The 26,014-nt window shown below is 36.9% G+C and overlaps 2 protein-coding genes across 3 annotated transcripts; both read right to left on the bottom strand.

Annotated features, from left to right (window-relative positions):
- Positions 1-1,113: 1,113 nt before the first annotated feature.
- LOC133310554 (uncharacterized mitochondrial protein AtMg00820-like) lies at positions 1,114-1,440 on the bottom strand. Its single transcript, XM_061511506.1, has one exon. The coding sequence runs from the start codon at positions 1,438-1,440 to the stop codon at positions 1,114-1,116; it is 327 nt and encodes a 108-aa protein (XP_061367490.1).
- Positions 1,441-2,249: 809 nt separating this feature from the next.
- On the bottom strand, positions 2,250-9,936 carry LOC133310546 (casein kinase 1-like protein 6). 2 transcript variants are annotated; one of them, XM_061511494.1, is made up of 14 exons: positions 9,223-9,936; positions 9,060-9,100; positions 8,260-8,329; positions 7,819-7,967; positions 7,634-7,729; positions 5,508-5,578; positions 5,134-5,195; positions 4,949-5,012; positions 4,756-4,840; positions 4,230-4,356; positions 4,050-4,123; positions 3,908-3,971; positions 3,533-3,673; positions 2,250-2,908 (listed from the first exon to the last, which is right to left on the bottom strand). In XM_061511494.1, exons 1-14 carry the CDS (start codon positions 9,296-9,298, stop codon positions 2,673-2,675), a joined length of 1,356 nt encoding a protein of 451 aa, XP_061367478.1. In that variant the 5' UTR covers positions 9,299-9,936; the 3' UTR covers positions 2,250-2,672. The 2 variants fall into 2 exon arrangements, with proteins under 2 accessions (XP_061367478.1, XP_061367476.1); XM_061511492.1 differs by having other exon boundaries at positions 2,250-2,921; positions 3,540-3,673; positions 9,223-9,932.
- Between the last annotated feature and the right edge of the window lie 16,078 nt (positions 9,937-26,014).

Genomic DNA, 26,014 nt, shown 5'->3' with positions numbered 1-26,014 from the left:
GTTCTACCACTGGTTACTGCATGTTTCTTTGCGGTAACTTGGTGACATGGAGAAGTAAGAAACAAGATGTGGTCGCCAGATCAAGTGCAGAAGCTGAATTTCGAGCTATGGCTCAAGGCATTTGTGAGTTACTGTGGCTGAAAATTATACTTGATGATCTAAAAATAAAATGTGAGGGACCTATGAAGCTGCTATGTGACAATAAGTCCGCTATTTGTATAGCTCATAATCCGGTTCAACATGATCGGACTAAACATATTGAGGTCGACCGCCATTTCATCAAAGAGAAACTTGATAGCGGGTTGATTATCACTCCATACATTCCCACTGGGCGTCAATTAGCTGATCTATTGACAAAGGGACTTCCTTCAGACAGATTTCAAGAACTTACTAGCAAGCTGAGAATGATAAATATTTATTCCTCAGCTTGAGGGGGAGTGTTGTAAATATTTGTTATTTTATTATTATTAGTATTCGTTGTATTGGGCCAAGCCCATTAGGTCAAGTATTAGGGTTTTCATTCTCTATAAATAGAGACCTCTTTGTACAGATTATTTACACAATTCAATAATATTTCAAATACCCTTTTCTTTCAAGTGTCTTCAATCTTAATGCTTCGTGCTCAAGTTAATTTGTGTTTTACTTGAACTCTTGGCAGTTATCAGCAGAAAACAAAGAATACTGAAAATGTCAGCAGGTATATAACACATCATTTTATTTTATTTTATCATAACTGGTTTTCCTTCCTCAATCCTTAGTCTTCAAAAAAGTTAAGATGAAGGAAGATATGAATTTCTTTGTGTAACTTATAATCACAACAAAAAAATACTGAAATTGTCAGTAGGTATCTACAATCTAATATGAATTTCTTTTGTGTAACTTCTAAGTCGTGAAGAATTTACTATGGCTCCTTATATATTTGAAGTTCCAAATTAACAACTATGTATGTTTTTATTTTTATTTTTATTTTTGTGAGGTTATGGTTCTCAAATTCAGTTGTAAATTATAATTCTTTACAGAACTCCATGTTTTCTTGAGATTTCAGAATTTCCATGTGTATATCCTCCTTGAAACTACTGATGTATTTTCTATTAAAATTTCTTATTCACGAGGCTAGCAAATCTCCTCGTTAAGATCTCCATGCAAGAAAGCATTGTTTACGTCGAGTTGAAGTAAGTGCCATCCTCTAGAAGCAACCATAGAGAGCAACACACGCACAATGGTCATTTTTGCAACGGGGAAAAATGTGTCAAAGTAATCAACACCTTCTATCTGTGTATAGCCTTTGACAATGAGTCTGGCTTTGTATCTCTCTATAGAACCATCAATTTTAAGCTTTATCTTGTATACCCACTTGCATCCGATGATGCGCTTATCAGGAAGACGATCAACTAAGACCCAGGTGTTGTTTTGTTCCAAAGCATATATTTCTGCTTGCATCGCTTGCTGCCAGCACTCATGCTTAGATGCTTGAGCATAGTGCTGAGGTTCAATATGGCAAATGGAGTTGCAACAGAACCGAGAAAAATTAAGAATTATAGGATATGACACTAGACAGAGGAAAACGAGTGCTTGCAAATGAGGAAAAATTGCAATGAAAATCAGCTAGTAAGTCAAATGTTTGTAGCTCTCTCTAAGACTATTGTTGACTAGTAAGTCACAAGACAATATGTCGACTCGTCGTTGTGTCTTAAATTATAATCATTAAGGTGATAACTAAATAATTAACATGTTTGTGCTTTTAAAGGAAAACACAAACAACAAAAATCATGACTAAAGAAAGTGGGTGATTTTTTTTTTAAATTAAATTCTAAATAAAATATATATTAATTTTTATCTTTTTTTCATTTAAAATAACACAACTCTATGTTCTTTAAAAGGAGAAACATTTTTCTCTTGCACAAACTTACAAATCTTCAGTCCTATAGCACTATATGATACATTGTTCCTTATACTAACTGGATTAAATTTAAACGATCAAAAAATAGTCTTTACTAGACACCAAACCATGAAAAAGCGTTTCCTCCATGTAACAGCTTGGACGATAAATCAAGGAAGACTTGCATTCATGTCTAGATTTAACTTCATTAGTTCAAAATACTCAACATGCATTCATGTGTTCCAGTTCTATAGTGACAAATAATGATAATAATAATAATAAAATATCCAAGCCATGTAAGCAGATGCTGTAAATGAAGGGAAGATCACGAATTACTCAATTAGCTAGTTTGAAACCAAATACTAGCTTGTTAATAAATTTCATCCTCAAGGGCAAGTGTAAATAACATACAAGTAGGTAGTGTTGGACCTCATTGTCAACAAACAATAACATAGGAATATCATATAACTTACAACTCAAGTTTCATTTAGTACAACAATTAAATATAAAAAGAATCCGGGTTGAATTATCCTTGGCACGTTTTAAGAACAAGTTAGGTGGCAGAGAGAAATCTTCTGATGCAATCTGGGGGCAAAAAAAAAGGTCCACCTTGATCCAAAAATGACATCAGGAGGTCAAGCCATTATGACCTCAATTGTAATTCAGTAATATCCATGAAATTGATTCTTTGGTTTCTTTCCATAATGCTTGATACTATATTCTTGAATAAAAGCTGGCATTTCAGGTGTCAAAATATAGAACTGGCAACAACAAGACACCCCCATTTACTTAATTACTTCCTGATATTGAGGAGCTCAAAGCTCCTCAGAGGATCATCACGGTTGCCTCTTGTAGACCCACTGCGCATAAATGTTGCTTGTTTGGTTTCATACACAGGTTGAACTCTATGCGGGCCAGGTGTACGACCCCCATTTGAGGTCAGCCTGCCAGTATAATCGCCTGACGAAATTTGCTTGTTTGATGAGACCATGGCTCTTCTTGAACTGCTGCCGTATCGTGAGGAACTGTGTTGGGCATAGTGCTGTAATACAAGGTAAAGCTAAACATAAGAATAATTGAATGAACAAATACTTAGTTTCATCCATGAGTAAAACAGAAAAGGAAGAATACATTGGGTAGATAGTAAAGCAAATCATGCAACTAAAATAGTGTCCTTATCAATCATCAATAAGAACAAGCAACGTTATCATCAACTGCAACCTTTCCTGTTTAAAATGTTTTACTCCTAGTGTTTCAGTAATTTTTTTTTACTCCTCTCAATTTTCATGTTGATTACTTTTTTGTTGAGAACTGATGTCAGGAACCTACAGTATCAACGATAGAAAAAATAGAGCCAGTGAATTTCAAATCGACCTTAACTGAAAATTGAAGCCATATACAAAATAACAAGTTAAAATGAATCTCATAACATCAGGTTATGAGAAAAAGTAAACTAATTCACTCTCTAATTGATATCTTTATCCATTTCTTCCATAATGAAAGTACTCCAAAGTCCAAACTATAATCCCTCCAAGGAAAAGATATAGCATGCTACTCCGCTACAAACTAGATATACAGAAAATAATATTCTTCTCAATAGAAAACTTCAGATGGTGATTTATATATTCTAATTGTTGAAAAATATATATATATATATTACCAAATCATTGTGTACTGCTACATCCTCATAAGTCCTTTGTCTGACATGATCAGCACGAGGACTAGAACTTGCAGGGTTCCTTCGGGAGAATGCTTCAACTGCACCAGAGAATTTCTCTCTAATCTCTTTCCCGACTGAAAGAAGTAATGCATGACCAAAGATTATATAACAAGAAATTTGAGAAAGTAAATTAGTTTCACCATTGATATGAGCGATGAAAAAGATAATCATATATGAATGCGTTAATACGATTATTTTCTGGCACAACATATATTAAATTCAAAATTCCTGACCACCCAAGGTTAGACTCATTAAGAATTAGCAAAACACCAAATTTGATTAGCTTATTCAGCTGAAAGAGAATAAACCTGAGACTTTTTCTGGTCTATGTAAAGGTGTGGCTCCATACATAGCTGCCTTGCCAGTGTCATGCTGTTATTAAAACAATTACAGTAAGCGACCAACAATAGCCAGCAAACAGTCAACCAAGCAAGATATAAAGGTACTAACCCGCCCTCTAGAGTTGCCACCAATCTGTGGATACTTCAATATAGTCCAGTCAAAAACATAGTCAAATTGATAGCCTGCATGAATAATCTCCAGATCAATTAACAGCCACTAAACACACTAAAAGTTTTCAGCAAAATATTTTGAATGCATTAACCATATTAGATATTTTGGGTAACATACCTTCTCGAATAAACAGGTCTCGGAAAAGTCTCTTTAAATATGAATAATCTGGCTTGTCCTCAAACCGCAATGACCGGCAATAATGGAAGTATGATACAAACTCAGGGGGATATGATTTGCAGAGCACCTGTTCATACAAGCACATAATTCAATAGGACCAATAAAATTGAGATCTGGCCTGAGACAGAAGGGGAAGGAAGAGGGAAAACTTTACAAGTTATGCCAAGTGCCAACTATTGAATGCAAGGAATATAGGATTGAGAATTAAAAAGTGCACATGAACCTTAGAGTATTTGCTTGACCTTAGTATTGTGCACAAGTAGAACAATCAGACCTAGTTCTAATGTACAAGAAATAGTCCTTGTATAAGTATTCAAATTCAAACATGCAAACTATTATGGGGCTGGCTTTCAAGCCTGGCCTGTCATATTAACCTCCAAGGCATCACAACGTCTGACCTAAGTATCAAATCTATTTCTAGTATTAATTTCTACAAAAACCAAACAGATCTAGCTAGTCACAATACCTCTATGCGAGTTGACACCTTTGTCTCACTGATTTTATCATATTTTTGTTTTTTGGTGCCGGCCTTCAGTCCCTGCCAAGGAAGACTGAAAAAGGAAAACGTAAGAAACAAAGACAACAGAAAAATATTGAAAAAACATCCAAACTCTAGTAGGGGGTAAAGTGTATATATATATATTTGTTAATTATCCAACCTTCCTCTTAAGAAATACATGAGCACATAACCAAGAGATTCCAGATCATCCCTTCTGCTTTGTTCTACCAGCAAAATAAAGTGCAATTAGTTAATAGAAAACATTCAAGTCTAATAATGTAATAATTCACTTCTAATTATATGTTGATAGAAGAAAGGAATGAACCAGCAGAAAATATTACTCACCAATTCCAAGATGAGTGTTGACACTTGCATAGCGTGCTGTGCCTGTAAGGTTCTTGTTTTCCCTATGCAAGGAACACAAATATGAAATCAAGAAGGATATATTTCAAACCAGGGGTTTCAATGCCCTGAGATGGGTTTGAATGGTTATCAAACACTATTCTACCAGAGCCAATGAGAACTTGTGGGACCTACATTTAAGTGAAAACTTTTCTCTAGAAAAATAGCATAATAATAGCCTATTAAAGTAATACAAATGCATGGAAACAAAAAAGGAAGATCCGTGAAATATTAAGGCAACATAACGTTTGGTTTGCCCAAGTGTTGTTGCTTAACTAAATATTGCACCCTCGTGAAATAATGAGGACAAAACCAACCTGTATGGAATGTGCCTATGAGTCTGAAGATCCCTATATTTTTTTCCAAGGCCATAGTCAATGATGTACACCTGAAATGAGATACCCAGTATGATGTATAGTTAAAAGAACTGAACGTTCAACTAAGCTATTTCTTATCAGATTCTATTAATTTTTTAGTTTTAGTTTGACAAAAGAATAGGATTCTATTAGAAGAGATTGGAAATAAAAGATGGGAAAACAAGTCATTCTCCTATAACATCCATAAATTAAAAAAAGAAAATAGGAAGAAGAAGAAAAGAATCGGTAATATTAACTCAAAATGCTGCCCAATTAATTAGCATACCTGATGATAAAGTAACCCCCTCCCCCCTAAAGAAATTGATTGCTTTGACCCAAAAGGAGGCTACAAAATGAAGTCTATCCAGGATCCGAACTTAAGGTTAAGTGTCTGCTTCATTTCATGGATTATCCCTTCTTAAAGTTTAAGGTCTGATGTGTTAACTCTAGGTAATAATCTTAGTGTAAGTCATTCATGATATATTCCAGTACTGGATGTCAGGATCTATGAAGCTGGAGAATAATCTTTTTGAACTACAATCTTATGCTTGATTAACTGATGCAAGTATCTAGTCACTTGGATGCCAACATTAGTGCACATGCCAAGGACAATTTCTCACTAAGATTAGACCTACTCAACATTTACGCCCAATAATAGTAGATTATCTTTCCAAATTTATTGAACAACAACAAGGATCTATGTTATGAACAGCAACAGTATCTTCAGAGAAAGTCACTGAACTAAAAAAGAAATACACCATCCCATAAAGTAAACATTATTATGATATGTTATGAACTGAACCATGTAGATGTGGTATTAAAATAAGTAAAATGTACTGGTGAAATTTGCTTAGGATTGTAAAGGAAAGGCCCAAGCATATGCAAGAATACCCTTGATTAACTAAAGGACAAACATGGGAACCAGAGTATGTAACTGCCAATCCCTAATATCACTCAACCTAGCTTATGTTTTGATTTTTTTTTGATGTATGAGAACCACTTCAATGTGTAATTCCTTTCCATTTATATCAAAGCCAACAAAAGAACAACCAAAATCTTCCAAATCACGGCAACAATAATGCCATGGATCAAATGACACCATTATATTCTATCAAAAACCAAGTCTTCCAAAAGGCCATTTAGATCTATGTCTTAATGGTTTCTCTTAGGAGTTTTTCATGTTCTTCTCCATCCTTCATTTGTTCATATCTTCTTACAGGGCTTCTATTGGACTCCTTCTACATGGCCAAACCATCTTAGGCGAAATTCTATCTTCTTTTCCTGAATATATGCTGTTCCTCAATGGATTCAATCATCCACAGCAACACTCTCATCTATGCAACACTTAACTTATGTTCTTGTTGGCACTTTATTGCTCAATGCTTGCCTTAGGATCTATGGTAAATTTTCCTTTGAGCTTGAGTGGCACCTTAATCACAAATAATGAATGGAGAACTTTTTCATTTCATCTACCTCTATTTCTTCATCACTTTGTATGATAGATACAAGATACCTAACCTGTGCAATCTTAAATTTTCACCTCTAAGCCAATGCTAGCACGCCTCTTGCTAAAGTTGCATTCCATATGCTCCATTTTACTTCCATTTAATCATAAACCATGTGATTTTATAGCTTCTCTCCACAACTCTAGTTTATATTTATTCCCTCTCTCAATTCTTCCACTAGGACTATATCATCAGAAAAAGCTTGCATTGAGGCATTGCCTGCAGGATATACTCATTAAGAATGTCCAATACCAAGGTGAAATGATAAGGACTCAAAGTTGACCACACCATGTGTTTGCAAACAAGTTTTAACTTCATCATGCATATCCTTGATAGCTCAAATATATTCAACACAAACTCTTTTCTTCTCCAAAGCCTCTCACAAGATTTCTCTTGGCATCCTATTATAAGCCTTTACCAGGTCAACGAAAATCGTGCATAGATCATTTAGTTTCCTCTGGTACCTCTCCATTAAACTCCACAAAAGGTATATTGCTCCCACAATAGGTAAGAGAATAAAAAGCAAAAAACAAAAAACAAAAATAAATAAAATGAAAGAAATCATCTTGAACGACAACATACTTGATTTGCTTTACGTCCTAGGCCCATTAGAAAATTGTCTGGCTTTATGTCACGGTGAAGGAAACCTCGTGAATGCATATATTCAACTCTGTTAATCTGAAAACAAACAAAAATATGAAGCAAATAAAACATTATTATCACTATTTAACATACGTTCTTTAATAACAGCTCCCATGTACACTTACTAATTGATCAGCAAGCATTAACACTGACTTCAATGTGAATTTCCGGTTGCAATAATTGAATAAATCTTCCAGACTTGGTCCAAGAAGGTCAATAACCATGACATTGTAGTCTCCCTCAACTCCAAACCACTTGAGGTGGGGAATCCCCGCTTCATTAAGGAAAAACCATATTGGATTACTCAAACGGAAACATCTTCATTGTTTTCTAATATTTTTTCATTCTTCATTTTGCTTTGATGGTATGGTTTGAGACTAAGGTTCTGATTTCATTAATGGAAGAGTATCCGGTGCATCAATCATGTTATACTCCCAGGATCAAGAAAACAGAGACAAATGTGTATATGTATAAAGATTAAGGTACATTTTCCATGTGGAACTTCTAGCATTAGGTAGATAATACTTTTAGTACTCTAAATACTAAAAAGAGAGATCTAGACTTACTTCCTCCTTGAAGAAGCATATACAATTTTGACTCATAGTGAAGCTGTGGATGCCTGGTCTTCACAGGTTCCTGAATATTTTGGTGGGACAGGAAGGGTTATTAGGAATAAGAAACATAGAATATCATGAGTAATTAACATCATTAACCGGTAACAAAAAGTTATCTCAAAATCCAGCAAAATATGATAAACAATCCAACATAAACTGTGTTTTAACAATATGAACCAAAGTGACCATCCAGCAGCTGCAAACAAAAATTACAAAAATAAAATAAAATAAAATAAATAAATAAACACGTGAAATTCCGCATGTCTCTTCAGTCCATAAAGTGGACTTATTTATTTCTTCTATACCTTAAGAACTGATCCACCAATTGTCCAGCAGTTAACACTTAACAGTAAAAGTTTTAAGGGCATGCCATTTCTTTTGTTATTTAAATCATATCTCATGTCAAATTCCATGTATCGGTATTCATCATTGGAACTCCCGTAGCATTGATAAAAAATTTATGAAGCTTCACCATTCAAAGTGACCATGTCTGCCTCATTGAATAATAATAAGAGACCCCATAGAGCATGATATATTTGTAAAGTCTAGAAAACAGGAGAACAACAGAGCAAAACAAGGTGATTTCATCATTATACACATTTAGGATGATATACTAAACATACATTCAGAAACACCATAAAAAGATCAATGATCAATCGATCTCTAGAAATCCATAAAAGAATTCAATAATCAAACATTGTGGCCCATCCAGACATTAACAAGGCTAAAAGTTTGAAGAGAACTTAACATACCAGCTTAACAGCCACCTCCTCTCCAGTTTGTACATTAACAGCTAAAATGTGAAAGAATAGAACGATCATGTATGCAGAAATAAAACAATAAAATACAATGCTGCAAAAAACAAAATATTTTTTTTTTGTTAAAAAAGAAAGAAAGAGAGAAACATGACCATACCTAAATAGAGCTCCCCAAAAGACCCACTCCCAATTTTCCTTCCCAGTTTAAACTTCCCACCAATCACATGATCCATATTGTGCCCAATTCAGCACGTGATTGTGCACAATCACAAACACAGAGAGAGAGAAGGGGGGGGGGGGGGGGGGGTGAAAAAGAGACCAAGCTGATTCTCCTCAGATTCACCTGAGTCAAAAATCCAAACTTTCTTCTAAAATCCACCCAAATCCAATAAGATTTCACAGCCCATCATCATATTAGTACTAAATTGGTGTATAGCATATATCCAGGACAAATAATAAATTAAATGAATCAAATTTATGAATTTTGCAACACCCCCAATCAACGAGGATGAAATCCTTATTCAGAACACAGAACCAGCTACATTCCTTCAACCCAAATCAATCATCCCCGACCACAAAAATTGCAGATAATAGGACCCCATTAACCCCAAAAACAAAAATGATTAACAAGTGTCAGGAACCACACACAAAAAATGACAAAAAAAATGAACTTTAATGCAAAACAAATTAACAGAGCAAAATAAAAAATAAAAGAGGAGTATGTGCTGGATCAGAGAGGAAGAGACAAAAGTGCTTCCACAAATCAGAATGTTGAGAGATTAACGGAGGAAGCTGGTCTGGTTCGGTATGAAGAGAGAGAAAGATGAGAGAGAAGAATGACAACAGAGAAAAAATGGATGTCTGAGATTATAGGAATCGCTGTTTTCTTTTTTTGGCTGTATTTTTTATTTCAGATTATTTTCAATTTTTTTTATTAACTTATTATTTTTATTCAATTATTCCACACTGTTTTTTTCTTTAAGCATAAAAATTGAACTGTGTTTTTTTTGTTTCCTTAAAATTTTCAAAGAAAAAGACGAGGGGTTACCCGAATCCTTCTCTGTTTATTTCGTAACATTGACTGCTGCCAATGTTTGTGCTGTCAAAAAGCATTTCCCTTATTTTCTTTTGTTTTTTTTTTCTTGTCTTTTTTCTTTTATTTTCCTTCATTTTTTTTTTTATTTTCTTTCTCTTATCTTCTTTCTCTGTCTAGATGGCTGCTGCTTGGGACAATTTGCTTATTTTTTATTTGTCAAAGCATTTAATGGTGATTGCTTCTAATTATAATAAACCTTTTGTGACTGTTTTTCTCTTTGCTTTTTCTTCTCTCTTTTACAAAACGTGCGGAATGAAACAAAGTTAAAAGATGTTATTAGAGAATAATATAAAGGATTTTATTAATCTCCTTCCACATAAGATAGTTATCTTATGTGTGGTAGAGAGAAAATAGGTGGGTCCCACCATTACAAGAAAAAAGAAAAAAAAGAAAAAAGTGGGGTGCGAAAATCGAAGTGAGAGAAAATGAGATAAGTTACCTCATGTAAAAGGAGAGTAATATTTCCCTAATATAAATTATTAAAAAAGCTTTTCATTTAATACTTTAAAAGTTTGGGTTGAAATAATTTTTTTATATGATATCAGAGTTTCAATGACTATAAGGTCATGAGTTCGATCTTCATCACTCTTACTTGTGGAATTAAATAAGCATAAGGTAAAAAAATTAAATTGAACTTATCCAATATCCACGTTTCAAGTCAAAAAGGCTCTTATATGATAGATTATGTTAGAGAATAATATAAACCATTAAAAATACTCTTACCTAATATTTTAAAGTTTTGGATTGAATTGATTCTTTACATAAAATTTTACTTTTAAATTTTGTTTTTTTTTTTTACTTTGTGTTAAAAAAAGGTTATTATTGAATAACCTTAATAACACTTTGATCCATGAAGAGATATATATTTGTAGGTTTATTTTTTATAATTTTAATTTATTTCAGGATTATAATAATTTTTATTATTATAATGTTTTTAATCTTTCAATCCAAAACGATATTGTTTTGGAAGTAAACTTTATTATAGGTTTTTTTCCCTATTTTTAAAACGGTGCATTTTAGAATAGAGATATTACAATAGGATAAATTAATACCTATCTGGTTTAAACAAAAATGTGTGAAATTCATTTAATTAAAAAAAAGATGGCGTGACTTTTTAGTTTTTATGTCTCTGCTGGAGAGTGTGTTTTTCTCTAATAACAGGAAAAAATATATACTCCTTTAAAATATGGATTCGCTCTGCAGCTAGTTACTGCGTATAAGTTATCTGTAGTAAATTCAATATGACATCGTTTTGGGACGGAAATTATGGTATTTTTATAATTTTAATTTATTTCAGGATTATAATAATCTTTATATTTATAACTTTTTAAGATTTAAATATCAAAACGACGTTGTTTTAAGAATAAATGCAGATAACTTATCTGCAGTAACTATAGAAACATTTTTCCCTTAAAATATTACTATATTTTTAGTGAAAAGTATAGACTCATATAAAGTACAGTGTAATGATTTTCCAATGGATATGCCACGAGTTGTATAAAATCCATAACCCTCAAAATAAATTAAGTAAAAGTTATGATAATTGTTGTTAAAATCTTGATTTATCACTACGATTTTACGTTTTTACGATTTCTTTCATCAAAACAATTTTACTAATATTCCAAACGCTTTTATATTTTTATGATTTTTTTACGATTTTTTAATATTATAATTTTAGATTTTACGATTTTATTTAAGATCTCGATTTTAACGGCATTATTTATCATCATACGATCAAGGAGCTTATTATAACTTATACAAGAGCGGAATATGCGATTAATTATAAATTCTACTAAGCCTACTCCAGAAAAAGCCCTCCAGCAATTAATGCAATGCCCAACAGATTAAAACATAATGATGAAGGCTTTTTATGATAATGAAGGCATTCTATCTTAAAAAATGAATCTCATTGGCAACATCCAAAAAAATAATAATGAAGGCTTTTATGATAGAAAACTATTTGCAATAATTCATAGGAATTGATTGCGGAACTTATTGGGCCGATATGACATTTTCATGTTGAAAATTGCAGACTTAACGATGAGACAGGATTCTTTGACACCGGTGTCAAATTTAAAGTTTGACACCTCATCTGAGAGTCGTTAGATCGAAAAAGATCGATGGTATCACATGCTTACAAATCAAAGTCGTTGATCTTTTTCGATCTAACGACTCTCAGATGAGGTGTCAAACTTCAAATTTGACACCGGTGTCAAAAGATCCTACCTCCTTAATGATTGATATATATATATATATATATATATGGAAAAATATTTCTTCAACCACTTTAGATAAGGTTGTCTACAGCTAGTCCTTTTTAACTAAGTATGACCGATCGCACTTAGTTATAACAATAAAGCTGTTCTTTTTTTTTCTTTCCTCAAACACTATCGGCTGACGTGGCGGAGAGAGAAAATGCAATTTCAATGTATGACCGGTCATACTTAGTTAAAAAAGGTAACTGTAGATAACTTTATCTAAAGTGGTTGTAGAAATACTTTTCCTATATATATATATATATATATATATATATATATATATATATATATATATATATATATATATATATATATATATATATATATATATATATAGAGCTTATCATTTCTCAAGATGCCGGAGATAACTAGATAAAGTTATCTCCGACTACTAAATCATAATCGTACAAAGATGGATCAATGGTCATAAAGGAAGAGAGAAAAGGGGAATCATAATCATTCAAAGGTCAATCAATACATATAAGGAAATAAATAATCAAAACGACGTAGTTTTGGGGTGGCCGGAGATAAATTTATCTCAATCAGCTTGAGAAATGTTTTTCCCATATATATATAGACTTATCGTTTCTCAAGCTGCTTGAGATAATCTTATTTCTAGTTACTAAATCATAACCGTACAAAGATGGGTCAATAGTTATAAAGGAAGAGTGAGAAAAAGGAAATCATAACCATTCAAAGGTGAATCAATTAATATAAAGAAATAAATAAATAAAACAACGTAATTTTGGGGTATAGCCGGAGATAAACTTATCTCAAGCTGCTTGAGAAATGTTTTTCCCTATATATATATGGATAGATTATTCTGCCTACTTTTGCCTACCCCTCTCAACATCATTAGATTATAATCTCATCCAATGGTGAAGATTTATGGGATAAAATAAACCTTTTTACCCCTTTCTTCCATTGCCTCCCACACTTTCTCTTTCCTCCCTTCTCTCTCCATTGCCTTTCAAATTTCCAATCTCTCAGAAACTATGAATCCCAACGATAATTTTGAAACCATGTTGATTTTACAGAGGTAACAAAAAAGATACACGACCATATTCAATATAATCCAAGCATTTTCACAATTAATTTTAACTAGAGGAAACACCATATTTGCCCTGCAACCATGGCAGTCTCTTTCACACTAAAGAGAGATGAAAATTATGGTTGTTATGGACCTGAGTAAGGCCTACACCCACAAGAAGCCCAAATCATACAAGCCCAAAGGCAAGCACCATAAATAGGAGCTAAAGACCACTGGTATGACTGATCTCTCTCTAACCCTATTTTATGCAATCACACAGCGCACACACACCCCCTTGGGCTAAGGCCGTCATACAGTGTGTAGTGATTCGCTGACCCCAAGATACCTAGTTCATAGGTATCTAGAGAGAAAGCACTAGATAGGGGCTTAGCCCCTCTTTATTTACAAAAAAAAAAAAAGCACTAGATCCAACATCAAATATCTAACCTAGGGTTAGACATCTCTGCCTCAGGCAGAACATTGGCGCCGTCTGTGGGGAATCACGAATTTTTCCTGCGATTACGTGTGTAAAAGCCATCGATTGAAATGGTGAGGGCAACTAGGGGTGTTAACAGGTTGTGCTGAGCTTTGGTCTTAAAAGGCTAAGCATGTGTCTAAATGTATCAGTCTGACCTAGCCTGTTACCTGTTATGAATATAATTATCAGCCTGTGGCCTGTCTTATTTACAAAAAATAAAAGTCTGGTTTAGCCTGTTAGCCTTTTTTTTTTTAAAATAAGACAATAAAATTCTATCCAAACAGAATATACAATCAACAACACTATTAATTCCATAACTATTCATAAATTCAATGTATATTCAAGCAGCATAATATAGAACAAAATTATTCAAAAAGTCTGTTTAAACAATAAAATGGGGTGAAATGGATTGAGGAGAGAGATGGGCTATTACAAGTAGTATAATAAATATAAAAAAAAATTAATATACTAGGTCAGCCTGAGAGGCTCCAAGGCCGAGCTTTTGAATTGGAGCCTGAGGCCTTTTTATTAAACGAGCTTTTATACAAGTCCAAGCTTGGTTCCAATAACCAATTTCAGACATGTAAGTGCAGGCCTTCACGAGCCGAGCCAAAGGCCCCTGGTTTGTTTACCACCCCTAAGGGCAACGAGAAGTGGATTTCGACAACCCTCAACTTCGAATCCCGGATATCAGCCCATTCCCCCCACTAGGGAGGATCCGTCAGGTCAACGTATTGTCCAGGATCGTCAGCAGCAACAGATCCCAGATCCTAACGCTATGCACGTCAGCAATGTATATTCTGACTCGACATCAACTCTGGCGGTTAACCCGGATGCCCCATATGTACAAGGGATACAACCAATAGGAGTGCAGGCTGCAAATGCGGTCCAGGTGCCAAATGATGCAGCTAATGATCCGCGGGCACACTACAGATGAATTTTAGGACCTGAGAGACGCCATTGAAAAGTATATCAGGGACGAAAAGCTGCGTCAGTACTTAATAAGAACTAAAGGATGGAAGAACAACAGGAAAAGAAGAGGCCGGCCTATGAACCCGCCAAAAGAAAAGAGCTTCAAGGAGGATAGCCGAGGTAAGAAGCCGGCCCAAGATGAGGATGAATTTGTGGAGCTCGAGTTTGAATGCAATGTTATAAGTGGGGCTTTGGTGGGGGAGGCGATACTATGAATGCCAGAAGGAAGTATCTAAGAGAGGTGCTCTCGATTCGAGAGCGACCTAAGTTCAAAGAAGAAGACAAACCAGAGCCGCCACTATTATATTTTACTAAAAAGGAGTTGGAGGACATGATGCTAGGACACATCGATGGATTGATTATTACAGGAACGATGGTCATTGCAAAGTCAAGAAGATATTTGTTGACAACGGCAGTTGTGCCGACATAATCCTGTGGCAGGCATTTAAAAAAATGAACCTAGATAAGAAAGATTTGAAGCCCTGCAACACTTCCTTGATTGCATTCAACGGCTGTAATACCATTCCTAAAGGGTATATTGATCTCAGGCTCATCTTAGGAACCAAAGAGGCCTACAAATTCGAAAGGGTAAGGTTCATCGTAGCTGACTTCCCTTCAGAATATAATGTAATATTAGGAAGACCAACCATCCACAGTTGGGATATGTTGGTTTCCAACAAACATTAGAAAATTAAGATGATTGTAAGCAAAATACGGTGATCACCATCGTTGGAGATCAGAAGGAGTCTTGAGACCGTTATTTCAAGTCAGTCAGAGCGGTGGACAATTATCTTAATCCTTCAGCTGAGGTTCAAGGGAGCAGCAGACAAGCCGACCTGAGCCAGAAAGAGAAAAAATCAGTTAGCATGGTGGAGTTAGACATGAGGGATGACACTCAGATGCCGAGACCTAAACCAGATGGAGAGCTGGAAGAAGTGACTATTGATGAGGAAGGACAAACAACAAGGATAAGCAAGGGGTTGACGGATGAAGTAAAGGAACAGCTCACCGCATGTTTAAGGAACAGCAAGGACGTCTTTGCCTGGAAGTCTTCAAAAATTCCTGGGTAAACCCGGCTTTCTGTTGTCATAAACTAGCAGTGTACCCAGGATCTAAGCCGGTAGCTCAGAAGAAAAGGAAGCTTATCTCAGAACGTCGACAGGTGTTAAAGGACCATGTGAAAGAATTATTAGAAGTCGGCTTCGTCCGAGAAATACAATATACAACATGGTTATCCAATGTGGTGATGGTCAAAAAGTCAAATGGAAAATGGAGAGTGTGCACAGATTACTCCGACTTGAATAAGGTGCTCCCCAAGGATGCATACCCGATGCCTAATATAGACCAATTGGTTGATGGCTCATCCGGGTTCCAGATGTTGTCCTTCATGGATGCCTATTCGGGGTATAATCAAATCGCATTACATCCGGAAGACCAAGAAAAAACTGTTTTCATCGCTGAAAAGGTGAATTATTGTTACAATGTGATGCCCTTTGGGTTGAAAAACTCAGGGACCACTTACCAAAGGATGATGAATCAAGTGTTCGCGGACCAGCTAGGCAAAAGTGTTGAGGTGTACATCGATGACATGATAGTCAAGTCATTTAATTCAGCAGTACATATGGAGGATTTGGAGCAAACCTTTGACAAATTAAGGTGACATAACATTCGGTTAAATCCAACAAAGTGAGCTTTCGGGGTCTTTGCGGGAAAGTTCCTCGGTTTTATGTTGACTCACAAAGGTATTGAGGTTAATCCGGATAAATGTAGAGCAGTGCTAGAAATGAAGGCCCCAACAAGCAAGAAAGAGATACAGCAGTTAACGGGGAGATTAGCCTCTCTGACAAGGTTCTTACCTCGGTCTGCAGAGACAACATTGTCTTTCTTCAAGCTACTGAGAAAGGAAGTGCAATATGGATGGAACTCAGACTGCAAAGCTACGTTCCAAGAGATAAAAAGGCAGTTAGCTTCTCCCCCAGTGTTAACTAAACCAAGGGAGCAAGAAACTTTGATAATGTATCTCTCTGTCAGTGATATTGTTGTCAGCTCGACTTTAGCATGAGAAGATGAAGAAGGGCAGCAACTGATTTACTTCGTGAGTCGGCTTTTACAGGGAGCAGAGCTGAGATATCAAAGGTTGGAAAAAGTGGCTTTTGCTTTGCTGATCTCTGCTAGAAGACTTAGGGCATATTTCCAGGGACACAAAATACTGGTCAGGTCAGATTTTCCAATTCGGCAAATCCTCCATAAACCTGACCTGGCAGGAAGGATGATGAGCTGGGCTGTGGAGTTGTCAGAGTTTGATATAACGTTTGAGAGTCGCAAAGCGATCAAATCACAAGTGTTAGCAGATTTTGTCAGAGAACTAACTTCAATCCAAAATGGGATGTCGGATACTTGGAAAGTATACGTGGATGGCTCATCTAATTCCAAAGGAAGTGGAGCCAGGGTTATAATTGAAAACCCAGAAGGTATAACAATTGAGTACTCTATGCAAATGAACTTCGAAACGTCAAACAACCAGGAAAAATAAGAGGCCTTCATAGCCGGCCTCCAGCAGGCCAAGGAACTCAGAGCACGAAGGTTGCAAGTTTACAGCGATTCTCAATTGGTTACCTCCCAAATTGAGGGGAGTTACCAAGCGAGGGGACCATTCTTGACAAAGTATCTAGACTACGCAAGACAAATAATGGCAGAGTTTGAAAAATTGGAGGTCAGTCATATTCCAAGAAATGAAAACAGCAGGGTTGATATATTAACCAAGTTAGCAAGTACCAAAGGATGGGGAAACCATAGGACAGTGGTTGAACGGAGTATCCCAGAACCGACATGTGTCATGCAAATATCAGAGATAAATGATTGGCGTTGTATCATCATTGACTATCTAGAAAATGGCACGTTACCTGCGAGAAAGGAGGAAGCTAAGAAGCTACTTAGAGATGCAGCATTATATACCATGGTGGAAGGACAACTTTACAGAAAGGGCATTTATTCACCTTTGCTGAAATGCTTGAGCTCAGATAGGGCAAAATATGTCCTGGCTGAAATTCATGAAGGAATTAATGGCCAGCACGTTAGGGGTAAGGCCTTAGCTCGAAAAGCAGTTAGAGCTGGGTACTTTTAGCCATCTATGAGTAATGATGCGAAGGAACATGTGCAAAAGTGTGATCAATGCCATAAGCATGGAAAGAACTTGTTGGCTCCTCTAGAAGAATTAAATTTAATCACGACACCGTGGCCATTCTTTAAATGGGGAATGGACCTTCTAGGTCCATTTGCGGAAGCATAAGGTCAGTTAAAATGGCTAATAGTGGCTGTCAATTACTTTACTAAATGGATAGAAGCAGAGCCAGTCGCTACTATCACTTCGGCTAGGGTCCAACGCTTCTTTGAAAGGAACTTGATTTGCAGGTTCGGGATTCCAGCCGAGGTAGTTACTGACAATGAAACCCAGTTCACAAGCAGAGCCTTCCAGGAGTTAATGGCAAACCTTCACATCCGGCATCGTTTTGCATCGGTGGAGCATCCTCAAACTAAAGGTCAAGCAGAAGCTGCAAATAAAGTCATCATAGAAGGACTAAGGAAGAGAATAGAGCAATCCACCAAGGGAAGGTGGGAAGAAGAGCTATATTATGTACTTTGGGGGTACAGAATCACGATGCAGACATCTACTGGAGAAAGCCCATTCAGGCTAACCTATGGATGTGAGGCTATGATTACAGTAGAATTGGGAGAGCCATCATGGAGAAGAGTCCAGGCCTTGTCACAGGTAGAAGAGGAAAACAGTAAGAAAGTCGCAGTGGAACTGGATCTGATAGATGAAGCTTGGGTTACAGCACATTGCAAAAATTTTGCGGCCAAACAGCTCGTTGCTAACCGGTTCAATAAAAGGGTAAAACCCATATCTTTTGCGGTAGGGGAGTTGATTCTTCGAAGAGCAGACGTTGAAGGGCGAAACGCGGCTGAAGGAAAGTTGGTTCCAAAATGGGAGGACCTTTTAGAGTAAAAGGAAATCTATCAAAAGGGGACTATGTGCTAGAAACTACACAGGGGAAAGAGATCAAAAGAACATGGAATGCAGATAAGTTAAAAAAATATTTTAGTTGAAAGGGACATGTAAACTTCGTCTTGTAATTACAAGCTTAGTGATGAAAGAATTAAATAAAGTGAGTATTCATCTCTTCAGAAATTTGATATACTTTGTAAAAGCCGAGGTAATGGAACCCGCCTTGCTAGAGATCAAGGTCGAGAATTCTAGCCAGGCACAAAGCCAAGGTAATGGAACCCATCTTGCCAAAGAGCGAGATCGAGAGTTCTAACCAGGCACAAAGGCTGAGGTAATGGAACCCACCTCGCCAGAGAGCGAGATTGAGAGTTCTAGCCAGCCACAACGCTGAGGTAATGGAACCCACCTCGCCAGAGAGCAAGGTTGAGAGTTCTAGCCAGGCACAAAGGCTGAGGTAATGAAACCCACCTCGCCAGAGAGCAAGGTTGAGAGTTCTAGCCAGCCACAACGCTGAGGTAATGGAACCCACCTTGTCGGAGAGCAAAGTTGAGAGTTCTAGCCAGCCACAAGCCGAGGTAATGGAACCCGTCTTGCCAGAAGAGCAAGATCGAGAGTTCTAGCCAGGCATAAAACCCAAGGCTGTAGAGCCCACCTTGCCAAAAGCAAGGTTGAAAGTCCTAGCCAATGGGTACGAGTTTGAGAGGTAAGGGGACGCCCTAAAACCTTTTCCAAATTTCAAAAATAAAAGCAGAAATATTGCTACAAGCAAAATACTATATAGTGCAAGTAACCCTAATCAGGTTACTGAGCTATTGAAATACCACAAGGATGCGTATGACTTAGCAATTCATATAATATTTGTCGCATATCAAAAAAATTAATTCTTGTAGCTAAACCAGTATCAAACAAATCAAAATGAAGAGGAAGTCATTACAATATAAACCGGCATCCCGGCTCTTCAATGTGTACTATTGGTTGTCGCCCCTGAACAAGTCATTCATTTCTGCTTCAAATTGTTGTCTGGCGGCTTCAATCTCCGGGTTCCCTGAGACGTCCTCCTCAGCCGCCGCATTAGGATCCGCTTCAGAAGGGACGAAAATGTCACCCCAAACGTAACCAAAATCGTCTAGTTGGTCAGTATTCAACGTAACTCTGGGGTTGAAATACTTCATCTGATTTATAGCATTATTGAAGGCGGAGCCAGCAGCCTTTTCCAAAACGGCTTAACTATGATCATAGTCAATTTGCAAATCTTAGAGATCGAATTTCAGCTTGTTGATTTCCAAATTTAAAGCTCCGTTCTTTGACTCAGTCTCGGCTAATAAGGACATCTTCTCCTTGAAATAATTAATGAGAACCTCTTTATTAGCATCGAGGCCAAAGGAATCTGATACAAGCTTCAAATCGGCTTGGGACTGCTGCAAAGACGATTTCAAGTCAGCAGCAGCAATGGTCAAATTCTGATTCTCTTGAATCACCTTGTCACGATCGGCCTGAAGGGCATCCCTATCAATCTGGAGAGCGTCCTTCTCAGCGCAAATTTCTGAGTGCTTCTCCAACAAAAGAGAGTATGGCTTCACTAAAGAGGCCACCTTGTAAGCATATAGCTCGACCTTTTGTAGTTCTTCAACCTCGGCTCTTGAAAGGATCCCAGTCCCATAAAAGGCAGGTGGAGGGCGTGTAACACCACGACGCTCTGGGGCAACCCCAATCTCCCATAGAGCCCCTCTCCTAAGCCCAGCAGGAAGGGGAGTCGGTGACAGAGTACCCCGATCCACAGACACCACGGCTCGGGTTGTACCTCTGGTGCCTGCAGCAGGAGGAGCTTAGTGGTTGCTCGGATCTACCCAGTTATCAGCATCGTTGGTCAAATCCAACACGAATATGTCAGGGTTTGTAGCCGGGCTAGAAGTAGTGGCACCTACGGAATGACTGATGGTCATTTGTCTCTTGTTAGCAGGGGAGGTCGAGCAGCAGCCTTTCCTCGTCGAGATAACACATAATCAGGCTCCTCATCTGGAGCAGAATCCATCCGACTACCTACAAATTAAGTGAGTACAATTATGATCAGAAAAAGAAATCAATATTACAAGGAATACATTGAAGAAATTGCAAGGGCATACTAGTTTGGTCTAGAGCGGCATTAGATTTAGCAACCAAAGAAGCTATGCTCAAATGTCCTTGAGAGCGGACATGAGCTAATAGGATCTTAACATTGGCTTTATCTTCGGCTGACAATCTAAGTTTAAAATCAGCCGACCTACGGAGATGATGCTCTTGGGACCAGTAAAGAGGAAACTTTCCTTCCCCATCCTCTCCTACAAACCATGGCATTTCCCCGACTTCAGCAACCACTTTAAAATATGAGCCCTTGAAGTCTTTAAAAGAGTTACTGTAAACAGAGAATAATTTCTTGGAGGGCTTGCTAGCACGACCGCGGATGCTGGTCCATCCTTTGAACTGAGGAGGTTCAAAGCCAGTACGAGGAGTGTATATGTTAAAAAAATAAAGGAAAAGTGGAACGGTGCAGTTTACAAACAGGGATGTGCAGAGTTGTTCAAAGGTAACAATATAGGCCCAACCGTTGGGATGAATTTGAGTGGGAGCAAGGAGAAGGTGGTTCAAAAGGTGTATTTCAAAAGGGGAAAGAGAAAAGCGAATACCAATCTTGGTAAATAGGTCGCGATAAAAAAGAAAAAAGGTGGCTCTTGAGGATTCCGGCTTAAGCAAACGGGCTCATCTTCTGCTGGACAGAAGGTGTTGAATCCCATCGGGTTACCAATAGGGAGACTGGATATCTCTTCGGTAGTCATGGCGGATTTGAAGCTAAGAACCTCCTCAGTAACCCATGGAAATTGTTTGCGAAGATTGCCGCTAACTGGTGCGAAACCTTTCTCGGCGGGGCTCACGTCGGCCTCCTGTCCTTGGCTAGATGAGGTAATCTCCATGTTTAACTCTGCAGAAGGGGACTCCATAGAAACCTAGAACAGCAAAATGGGAGGATTAAAAGCAGAAAAAGTACGTAGTAAAGAAAGTATGCACCTGAGCTAAACAAACTACTATGAGAAGAGCTTGAGGAGTCATCAGAGAGAACCAAAGAAGCAGGGGTAGATGAGTCGGGGTGGTGTGAAAAACTGCTTAACACCAGGTCAACCATGAAATTGTTTCCTTTTTCAACAAATTGAGCACTAAAGTAAACGCAATTGAAACAAGGATCCGGGTTCCTAACACCCGGGTTAATTGACACGGCTTGAGAAGGAGTTCGAATTGAAGTAGGGGTTTGAGTGGAGGTGGAAGTCGGATGAAAAGAGGCAGGGTTTCTACCTAAGTTACAAGTAGAATGTTCTGGTAAAGCACCTAAAGCGCGGCTAGAACTTTGGCAGCGCCCTCGGATAGAGAGACGAGATGAAGAGGCCCCCTATTTCTACCTCCTTGATAGCCCCTAAGCAAGGCGGTCTGTGTTTCCTCCTCGGTGCGAGGTCTACCAAACAACCAGTATCTAGGACCAGGAGGAAGGCTCTGGATGAACCTTTCCTCCTCTTGTGCAGCCCTTTTCCTCTTCCTCTACGATCATTTCATCACTACGGCCGAAGATGCGAGGGCAAGTGGGTCTCCCTCGACCGTTGAAGTTCCTCTCACTCATACTAGAAGTTTTTGACTAAAGGAACAGTAGAATGTAAACAATTGCAAGCAGTAGCAGAGAAGCTTCATACGAACAACGTATAACATTCCAATAAAGTATAATCAGGCAAATAAGGAGTAAACATGCATGTTTGAAGTGCAGACACAGTAATACCAGAAGCATCATGGCTCTAGAATATATCACAAAATAGGGAGGCAGGAAACAACACTGAAAGAAGGATGAAAATGGAAGGAAATTACGGAACATACCTGGAAAAAGTTTGAAGACTCAAGAAGAGTTTGCAAGGTGAGAGAAAAGTTCAAATGCAGCGCCAGACAAAGAAGCACGTAACAAGAAAATGAGAAGGAGAAAGGAAAATTAAAAGAATATGACCCGCGAAACGAAAGAATAGGGGAAAAAGAGTAAAACTGACAGAAAGGACAGTTGAGGGACGTCCTGACAGTTACAATTAATGCAAGCGGTGCAAGTTGGAGTAGTGGTGCACGTCGCGTTGATTAGGGGGAGCCACGTGGAAGGCCGTTATGATTACGTGAGAAGGAGAACCGTTTCTTGGAAGAAGAACCATTGCTCAGAATAAGAGTCTTGGTCATAGTTTGGATGGACATATCGGCCTGGGATGTATGTCCATACCATAATCTTCACCCATGAGGTATATCCCGGTTAAGGATTCACAACCAGGATAGTCCAAATCATTTTGCTCCCTCTTTCTAATAAAGTTGAATGAAAGATGAAATCGAGGTAAGGAAGTAAACAAAGGTGTAGTGCCAATGTGGGAGAACAGAAATCAGACATCCCGGGTATGGTCATATCCAGGATGACCCGGTGAATCTCAGTCATTTCTTACAGCTACACTGAGGAGCCGAGATATAAACTAAAACAATGTGACAGGGCCAGATGACCAGCACCCGAGGTGAAACCCAAATATCAAGCGGCCCGACTTGGACATCTCGGCATCCTGAACACTCAGTCTACCGGGCTAGGGGGAAACTGTTATGGACCTGAGTAAGGTCCACACCCACAAGAAGCCCAAATCATACAAGTCCAAAGGTAAGCACTATAAATAGGAGCTAAAGATCACAGGTATGACTGATCTCTCTCTAACCCTATTTTATGCAATCACACAGCGCACACACACACCCCCTTTGGCTAAGGTCATCATACAGTGTGTAGTGATTCGCTGATCCCAAGATACCTAGTTCATAGGTATCTAGAGAGAAAGCACTAGATCCAACATCAAACATCTAACCTAGAGTTAGACATCTCTGCCTCAGGCAGAACAACGGTCTTCTTCAAAATTCGGTTATTGAAAACAAATTGTTCGATACTTATGTGATGCGTTAACTGCAACAAGGAAAATTACAAGAAGAAATTTTCACAAATCAAAACAAAGCGACGTCTTCGCAAGGGAGGAGAGAGAAAGTGTGGAAGGCAATAGAAGAAAGAAAGGGGTAAAAGGGTTTATTTTATCCCATAAATCTCCACCGTTGGATGAGATTATAATCTAACGATGTTGAAAGGGGTAGGCAAAGGTAGGCAGAATAAGAGTAGGCAGAATAACATATCCCATATATATATATATAATTTATTTTTATTTACAACCTCTTACAATCATATTTCAACCATTGATTTTCGTCAATTAACGATTATTATTTATTTTGAATTAATAATTAATTAATGAGTTTGATCTACGAAAATAATAACCGTTGATTGACAAAAATCAACAATTAAGATATAATTATAAGATGTCGTAAATAAAAATAAGATGTAAGTATAACCTTCCTTATCTTTCAAAGTGAAAATGATTAAGATATATCCACAGATATTCATATAAATAATTAGGATATATCTACAAGAATTTATTATATTAATTTCCTTTTCGAATTGAAAAATTCTTCAGATTTTTAACTTAAATTGTGTTCAAAATCTCTATGAAACCAATTAGATTTGTTAAAAAAATAATAGATTGAGACAAGGGATGTTAAAAAACTATGGCATTAAATCGCATTATTGTGCCAATGTTTGTTTGTGGGGTTGGTTCGTAAGGTGTAACTAGATTAGACATCAATAGCAAGAGAAATATTTTAATACACCAGAAATATCAAATTCGGTGTCCCTTTATTTAAAAAAATAAAAATAAAAAATTCCTCTTTTTACTCATACTTTTTTTATATTTTTCTTTAAATTCTAAAAAAAATTTATTTTACAAAAATAAAACATTAAATTCAACGGTTTGGTGTTTGTCATTTTAAATAACATAAGCTATGTTATTTTAAAAGAAAAATAGACATAAAAAAATAGGAATCATAGGAGAGAGAAAGCAAGTGATTTTTTTTAATTTAAAATTTAAATAAAAATAATAATCTTATGTCTATCTCTCTCTTAAAATAACATAACGTATGTCATTTAAAATGACAAACACTTTTTCCTCAATTGAACACTGGCATTGAAGTTTTTCTACGATAGCAAATTGATACCTAGTTGATGTCTTTTTGAATAAGACTATTTTCTACCTTTCTTTTCATTCCATATTAATTTAAGACAGCTTCCGCGCTTAAAACTTCATTTATATATGTAGCCAAATGGTGCCTAATAATTTATTTTTTTCCATTTTCTTCAAGAAAAGTTTGATTGGAAAGAAGGTTACATCATTCTTTTTTTATTAAAATGTTACATCATTCTAAAGTTAGGAAAAGCCTTTATAAATAAAAAAAAGAAGGAGGAGCTTTCAGCAACGGTATATTCTGCTTGTAAAAAAATCGTGTCTTATCGATATATTCCAATGTATCAATATATCAGTATGATACGCGTTTCTTTATAATTACATTATCCACAAAACATACTATACCATTACTTATAAAAAGCAACATTAATTCAGTACTAGCTAGTCAACACCAAGATCCACATGAAACAAGATAATTGATTGTTCACATGTTATGAAACAAAACCAAATGGAAGTTCTTCTGCTCCTGCTTAAGGAATTTTTCTATCCAAGTAGAGTGATGGCCTTGGTGGCTGTGTGCCTAAATTTGACATGAAGATGGAAAGTAGAAAAAAAATGGAAAAAAATATTGTTCATAAAATACCCCAGCAACTTTTTTCTGGAAAGTAGAATTTGACAAAAGCAAACTAGAATTTAAGGAAATCACAAATTGTGTAAACATATATATGGTTACTGAATTGTATAAGTCCTAATCAATTTTCTCAATATACAGCTCAATTCTCCAGCTAGTAATAGTTGAATATGTAAACTGTTTTAAGACCAATTTCAGAGCTCTAAGCAAACCCCAAAAGCTAGGAACCTTAAGCTACCTTGCTAGAAGCACTACATGTCCATGCAGAAGCTGTATACAAACTAGTATCCTTCCATCCAAGCCTTAGTGTGCCATCAACTTGAGCAAGGCTATACCCATGAGCTGGTGAAAACATGTTCAATATCAATTGTGCTTGAGCCATTGAATTAGAACTC

Source organism: Gastrolobium bilobum, unplaced genomic scaffold (genome assembly GCF_033153095.1).
Source record: "Gastrolobium bilobum isolate Gb01-03AN ecotype WA unplaced genomic scaffold, APGP_CSIRO_Gbil_v1 utg2169, whole genome shotgun sequence".
Lineage (NCBI taxonomy): Eukaryota > Viridiplantae > Streptophyta > Magnoliopsida > Fabales > Fabaceae > Gastrolobium > Gastrolobium bilobum.
This window is presented reverse-complemented; position numbering and strand designations above follow the sequence as displayed.

Bases quoted from the DNA above. Each gene is read 5' to 3' on its own strand.
- LOC133310554 (XM_061511506.1), bottom strand. From the start codon at position 1,440: ATGCAAGCAGAAATATATGCTTTGGAACAAAACAACACCTGGGTCTTA.
- LOC133310546 (XM_061511492.1), bottom strand. From the start codon at position 9,298: ATGGATCATGTGATTGGTGGGAAGTTTAAACTGGGAAGGAAAATTGGG. The intron at 4,841-4,948 runs GTTGGATAATTA...TTCCTTTTTCAG, and splicing joins ATGTATTTCTTAAGAGGAAG to TCTTCCTTGGCAGGGACTGA. The intron at 4,124-4,229 runs GTATGTTACCCA...TTATTCATGCAG, and splicing joins AGACCTGTTTATTCGAGAAG to GCTATCAATTTGACTATGTT.